The following is a 6,552-nucleotide window of genomic DNA, read 5'->3' on the forward strand; positions in this document are numbered from 1 at the left end:
TCTCGCGACGGAGAGGGCGTTTGAGGGCGTGGGGAGGGCGGGGGGGGGGGACCCTTGGGGCAAGAGTGATGGGTAGGGGTTAGGTAGGGCCTAAAGGAATGGGATGGATCCCTGTGGTGGGGCTGGAGGAAACCTGCAGAGCTGCAGTATATTTAAGAGATGGAGACAAGGGGGAGACTGAGGCCCTGGGCCTGATCTCAGCATCAAAGACCTTCTAAAACAGTGCTTTTTAAACTGGTTGGTGTGCCTTGGGGTCCTCTGGGATCCCCAGGCCTCTGTCTGCACCGACCAAATCAGGAGAGATCTACGTTATCACAAGCTCCCTTGGAAGAGGAGGGTTTTCCATCTACACTTCCCTTTGTTGCAAGCATCTAAAGGTTCTTTCTGCTGTCCTGGGTTCAAGGGAGTCAAGTCTCTCCAGGGACAGGGATAAGCACCTCCACTTAGTTCAGTCTCAACAGATCTAGCATCTCCTAGACAGGTCTGCTGAATCCTGCTGAGCAGAAGGAGCAGCCAGAGGCTGTCCCTCCACAGCTCTATAGGGTCATGAAGTTGGATAAACAGACCAGAGGGAGCCAACATGGCAGAAGCAAGACCCAGGACCATTCCAGCACTGTCCCCCAAGAGCACACACATACTGGTCAGCACAGGGCTCCGGCGGCAGCAGCTTGTCTTCGTCTTCCTTGTTAAACAGAGACGACATTGTCAGCCAGCCTTTCACTCCGACCCCCTGAACCTGGGGGGGAAGGGCTAGGAGTCAGGGATGGTCCCAGCACAGCCTCTGTCAGGCTCCCCAGAGATGGGTGAAATACTGGAGAACTCACCCTGCGGGCTAGCTGAGACATGGGGTTGAAGGCCTCTTCGGTGGGTTCTGCTGTCTCAGACTCCACTAATGCTGGGCTCTCCCTCTGGGACACAAGACCCCCACTGAGCATGAGCAAAGCTTCATTGCTAGGTAGCACGTGAATGCTAGGCACCCAAGTCCCACAGACATAAACAGCCACCTCCACATGTTGCACCTCCACAAGGGCACATGGGAATGCTTATATGTACACTTACAACTACATAATGCCACTGGTCACATACATATACCTATATAGTAAGTTCCTGCAGATACCCTCCCACATCAAAATAAACGCAAAAACTTGGACAATGGTATGCTAACTACTGTAGACACACACCTGTACATAAGCATGCTTCCATATGGTGACAGCTCGTTCCCTACACACAGATGTATGTGCTGTGAGGCACTCACACAAGGACACCCATGCAGTTAGACCATTCATACCTGTTTGCTTATTCAACCACAGACAGCTACACAGAGACCTACCCACAGCATACAAAGCCTCTCTACCCATCCAGACACCTACCAAATGGAATACCTGCATATACTCATGTATATGGGCAATCCTGCTCAAAGCATATATCTGAAAATTCACCAAATCCAGGGTGGGGGTTCCATATAGACAGCAGCCCTAACATTTCCCACAGATGTTTCCAACAGAAGGTCAGCTTTGGACACCAACCTGTCTAGACATAGTGCTTATCCACCCACACCCATACCCACAGGACTAGTTACTGCCCCTGCCACATCTATTTATGTGACTGCCACTTATCACAATCTCTAGACATAGGACTACTCCCAGTTTCAAAGCCCTTTTTTGACTTTCTTTAAAGACAGGACAAAGCATGGTGTAAGTATGGCTTTGATGTAATGCTGCTACAGTAGTCCACAGAATACAGGTGCCACCCCCCGTAACCTCCCCCAAACAGGAGCTCATCTCCCTCCAGGCAAGCCATCCCACTTCTGGTTAGCTTTTCCATTAGAAAGCTATGCCAGGCTTAACGTACTCCTGTGGGTACCCAGTGGTCTTAGAGCAGTCTTTGTCATCTAGCTCTCTCTCTCTCACTTTCTCTCTCTCTCTCTCTCTCTCTCTCTCTCTCTCTCTCTCTCTGACCCTATTTCTTTGTACCTCTCACTTTTGCTGTCTCTCTGTTCTAGAAAGCATGGATAGTACCCACCTCCTCTGCCAGGTCCTCCTCAGATTCCCCACTCAGGGTCTGTAGTACTTTGGATTTGTAGGTTTTCCAGAAGGCTTGGTTCATGGTTGGAGGAGAAAAGGGACCTGGCACCCAGGCACACAAGGCTCAGTGGGCACCAGTGGGTCTGGTCCAGGAACTTCGAAGAGCCAAGAGCCTGTCCCAGGGATCCAGTGACTTCATTAAAGATGCACTATTCTCCCCAGCTGGCATGGTGCCCAGCAGATGAACCTGATCCAAAGAATTCCGAGGTTGGGGCGGGCTTCTGCTACCTCCACCCCGTCTTGACCCATATTGGCCAAGATAATGAAGACAGTGCTCTAGAGAGGCCGCCTTCCTGGACTTGGAAATATTCATGGTTGTTCATCTCTTAGAATAGCTGCTGAAAAATCATCTTCCATTCAAAGTTCTTGGTTCAGGACCCACACTTGTGCATTCTATGACTGCAACCACACCAGCTGTGTCCTTGTCAGGGTCCCACCCTCAGTTCCTACTCAGCCTCCATGAGCTGGAGTGGGAAGATCCCCTGGCCTCCAGTCAGCACCAACTGGAGCTTACATTTCACTGCTTTGTCTGGCCTAGAAACATATTACTCTCCCTAGGGATGCACGTGCCTGTCTCCCTGTTTCCTGGCAACTGGTTCCAAAGAGCTGGGACCCTAAATTATTGCTGAGTTCCTCTACCTCCATACAGTAGAGATGGTTCTAACCCAGGTGACTGCAGAAAGACTCTCTGGGCCTCTTCATACTCTCAGCACACACCCCTTGGTTATTTTCTTTCTTTTTTTACATTTTTATTTATTATTTTTACTTTATATATATGAGCTTTTTGCTTGTATGTATGTAAGAGCACCCATGTTGTACAGAGCCTATGAAGGCCAGAAGGTGTCAGATTTGTAGTTGTTAGCACCATGTGGGTGCTGGGAATCGAACCCAGGTCCTCTGCAAGAACAGCCAGTGCTCTTAACCACTGAGCCATCTCTCCAGCCCCCTTTCTCTTTCTTGTCAGTCTTCCCCTGGAAGCCTGGTCTCAAAGAAAGAAGCAGAGATGGGAGTTCTTCTATGAACATCTCCTCTTGGCCTGGGGATGTAGACTGTCTGCTTGGCATGTATGAGGCCTTGGGTTCCAGTCCCAACACCACAAAATTAAAACCAAAAATCAAAAACAAACTACAGGGGCTGGAGAGATGATTCAGTGGTTAAAAGCATTTGCTCTCCAGAGGACCAAAGTCCGGTTCCTAGCACCCACAACAGGTGGCTCATAACTGCCTGTAACTCCAGTTCCAAGGAATCTAATGCCCTCTTCTGACCCCAGTGGGAACTGCACTCACATGCACATACCCCCCTCATGCAAATAAATATTTTAAATATTTTATTTTATATGTATGAATGTATTGTCTGCATGTAGGTAGGTGCACCTGCATCTTGCCATGCCCATGAAAGTAAGATGAGAGTGTCTGCTAGCCACCATGTGGGTGCTGGAAACAGAATCCGGGTCCTCTGGAAAAGCAGTCAGTGCGCTTAATCTCTGAGCCATCTCTCCAACCCCAATAAACAAATCTTTCTTTTATTTTTATAAAAAAATCATAAAAACAAAAAATGAAGCCGGGCGTGGTGGCACACACCTTTAATCCCAGCACTTGGGAGGCAGGGGCAGGTGGATCTTGTGAGTTCAAGGTCAGCCTGGTCTACATAGTGAGTTCCAGGACAGCTGGGGCTACAGGGAGACTCTGTCTCAAAAAGACCATAAAAAAAGAAAATAAAAAAGCCACTGGGTGTGGTGGCCCATGCCTTTGATCCCAGCACTTGTGAGGCAGAAGCAGGCAGATCTCTGTGGGATCAAGTCCAGCCTGGTCTACTTAGCGAGTGCCAGGCCAAGGAATCGGATGCCTTCAAAAAGACCAAGCAAACAAAAATAAATCCCTACTTTTTGCAAGAGGAGATGGTCACTTTTCACCAACAGAACTCCTAAGTGCTAGGTTCGTTGGAAAGGAATATTCCAGCCTCCACCCCAAGGATTTGCCTGGGGAAAGACAGAGGACAGAGAAGGAGACCCAAAGAAGTAACTGGGGAGCTATATGAGAAAGGAGCTCTTTGTCAGAACTTGGAGGTATCTCAGGGAGCCCTATTGGAACTGTGATTCCAAACTTACTCTCATTCATGTAACATTTATTCATATCACAAACATCAGTGCCTCCTAAAGATGCTGAAAGTATCCTCCACCATGGAGTCCAAGGCGTGGGAAACAGGAAGTGATGATGGGGCTGGCAGAGCATCAGGACCCACTCTAAGCTCCCCAAGCGGGTACCTCCCCCAGCAAGCATCCCTCCACCAGTCCCAAGCCCCGTCACTGCCATTCACTGCCACTTGGGAGCGCTCAACCCGCAGGGCCTGCCAGTGATGTCATCAGAGGCGGTCCGACCAATCCTGCTCCGCCCCAGGGCGGGCGTCCGATGACGTTGTTGAGCTGCCCGGAAACCCAGCACGTGTGGCTCCTTCCCTGGCCCCGGCCATGGGTCGCTCCCGCCGGACTGGCGCGCACCGAGCCCATTCCTTATCCCGCCAGATGAAGGCCAAGCGGCGGCTGCCGGACCTGGATGAGATTCACCGCGAGCTGCGGCCACAGGGGCCAGTGCGGTCCAAGCCCGAGCTGGACGCAGAGCCCGACCCGGATCTGCCCGGGGGCGGCCTGCATCGCTGTCTGGCCTGCGCGTGAGTCCAGCCAGGGGTCGAACGGGGTCTGCGGTGCCAGCCGGGAGCGGTGAGATCCAGGGCTGCCGGCCGTGCGCGGTCTCCTGTCTTGGGACCCGGGGGTCAGCCCGCCTCCCATCCCTTCAGGCTCAGATCCTGTCATCAGGAACAAGCCAGAGGCAGGGAGGTAGGCATACCTGAGAGGCATCACCTCCTCATTCTCGCCCCACATCCCTGCAGGAGGTATTTCGTCGATTCGGCCAATCTGAAGACCCACTTCCGGTCCAAAGACCACAAGAAAAGGTATGAAGGGCTAAGGAGAGGGTTGGTGCAGGGGTGGCCAGGCAGGCAGGTGTTGCATCTGGTCAGCTTCAAACTCCCTCTTCTTTCTCTCAGGCTGAAGCAGCTGAGCGTTGAACCCTACAGTCAGGAAGAGGCTGAGCGAGCAGCGGGTATGGGCTCCTATGTGCCCCCTCAGCAGCTGGCAGTGCCCACAGAAGTGTCCACCGAGGTTCCTGAGATGGACACATCCACCTGACACGGCCTGAGGTTGCAGGGTAGAAGAACTTCCCATGGACAGTGGTTTGAAGACTAGGCTGGGAGAGTGTACTTCTGGGCTCTGGGTTTGGGGGCCTGACCTCTCCTGGATAGCCTGTCCCCAATAAAGGAACCAGACAAAGAGGGCTTACCTCTGACTCCAGCCCTGCAAGGGTTTCTGGACCAGGCTGTCTATTCCCTGCTTGGAACCTGCACCCCTGTCTTTCTTTAGGGTCCTTGCATCTGAGCTGACCCCCTAACCACAAGGGTGCAGTGTGAAATGGGGGAGTAGGATCAGGTTTAGCCTGTGCTTCTCCAGAAGAAGTGGGTTTCTAAGATAATCCCCTCCCTAAGTCACCTACCTCCAGAGCCCAGTCGAGAGACTATCTGCTTCATCATGGGGCCTGTGGTGGCTGCTGCTGGTTCACCATCTTCCATACAGTAAAGCAAGAGCCACCCAGCCCGAAGATAGCAAACAATGTAGCCACAATCCCAACCAGCGGACTGCAGGGCTCTGCCTTCAGCTCCCGGCCACCTGCATCTGAGAGTACACAGAGGGTGAACCTGAAGGATCTGTTGAGACTTCTAGGCAGGAAGAGGATAAAATGGTACAGCTAAGTAAAGGTGATAGGGACACCATTTCTGCCCCAGGGAGATTCCACCCCAATTCCTCTCATTTCACTGCCCATCTGGGCCCTGGCTAGTCAGGCAGCAGGGAACGTGACTGGCCTGTTAGGGGTGTCTGCCTACCCATGATAGGGGAGAAAGAGGCCAGTGGTGCTAAGTATCAGTATTTAAATGTACTTACTTGTAGCACTCGGAAGTAGCCAGGGGTCAGGCGTGGAAATCTCATAGTGTTGGGGCGCTGATCTCTCCGGTGACCTGGTAAGTGGGAGCAGAAATGAAAACTATTGTCTGTGGTAGCAAGAAGTAAAAATCAGGGCAAAGGGGTCCCTGACCTCCTGCACACCGCAGCACCCTCCCTTCAGAGGATGCTCACCCACGCTAGCCTGCCCAGGTCTGGTAGGGGGTGGAACAGCTGGATTTTTCAATCTGGTGTCGTTCCCACCACCACCACCACCCTGCCAGCCTTAGGAACAGCTGCCAGGAGAGATCAGCATCAGGCCCCAGTAGCAGCACCTCCCCCATGCACCAGAGAGGCCAGGCCAGGCAAGCAAGAGGAGCTTCAGCCAGAATTGTTCAGGAATCCAGGCATCAGCCTGGGTCTGGACCATACCCCTACCTCGGGTAGTTAGATGTCAGCATTCAGCAAAGGGAGCCAGGG

General features: G+C 52.3%; 2 protein-coding genes across 2 annotated transcripts in view; one reads left to right on the forward strand and one right to left on the reverse strand.

Moving 5' to 3' along the window:
- Window positions 1-2,106, reverse strand: part of CUNH1orf232 (chromosome unknown C1orf232 homolog) — a 3,029-nt gene extending 923 nt beyond the window's left edge. The window contains exons 1-3 of the mRNA XM_029565246.1: window positions 2,023-2,106; window positions 825-908; window positions 639-736 (exon numbers count right to left, since the gene is read on the reverse strand). Coding sequence (XP_029421106.1) covers window positions 639-736; window positions 825-908; window positions 2,023-2,106 — 266 coding nt within the window. The remainder of the gene's footprint in view (window positions 1-638; window positions 737-824; window positions 909-2,022) is intronic.
- Window positions 2,107-4,475: 2,369 nt separating this feature from the next.
- On the forward strand, window positions 4,476-5,425 carry Znf593 (zinc finger protein 593). Its single transcript, XM_008836805.3, has 3 exons — window positions 4,476-4,751; window positions 4,971-5,033; window positions 5,127-5,425. The coding sequence occupies exons 1-3, from the start codon at window positions 4,552-4,554 to the stop codon at window positions 5,266-5,268; spliced, it is 405 nt and encodes a 134-aa protein (XP_008835027.1). The 5' UTR covers window positions 4,476-4,551; the 3' UTR covers window positions 5,269-5,425.
- The last annotated feature ends 1,127 nt before the right edge of the window (window positions 5,426-6,552 follow it).

Source organism: Nannospalax galili, unplaced genomic scaffold (assembly GCF_000622305.1).
Source record: "Nannospalax galili isolate Female #2095 unplaced genomic scaffold, S.galili_v1.0 scaffold1258, whole genome shotgun sequence".
NCBI lineage: Eukaryota > Metazoa > Chordata > Mammalia > Rodentia > Spalacidae > Nannospalax > Nannospalax galili.

Coding starts and splice junctions, on each gene's coding strand:
- Znf593 (XM_008836805.3), top strand. CDS start 4,552: ATGGGTCGCTCCCGCCGGACTGGCGCGCACCGAGCCCATTCCTTATCC. Junction 4,752..4,970: donor CATCGCTGTCTGGCCTGCGC/GTGAGTCCAGCC, acceptor ACATCCCTGCAG/GAGGTATTTCGTCGATTCGG. Junction 5,034..5,126: donor TCCAAAGACCACAAGAAAAG/GTATGAAGGGCT, acceptor TCTTTCTCTCAG/GCTGAAGCAGCTGAGCGTTG.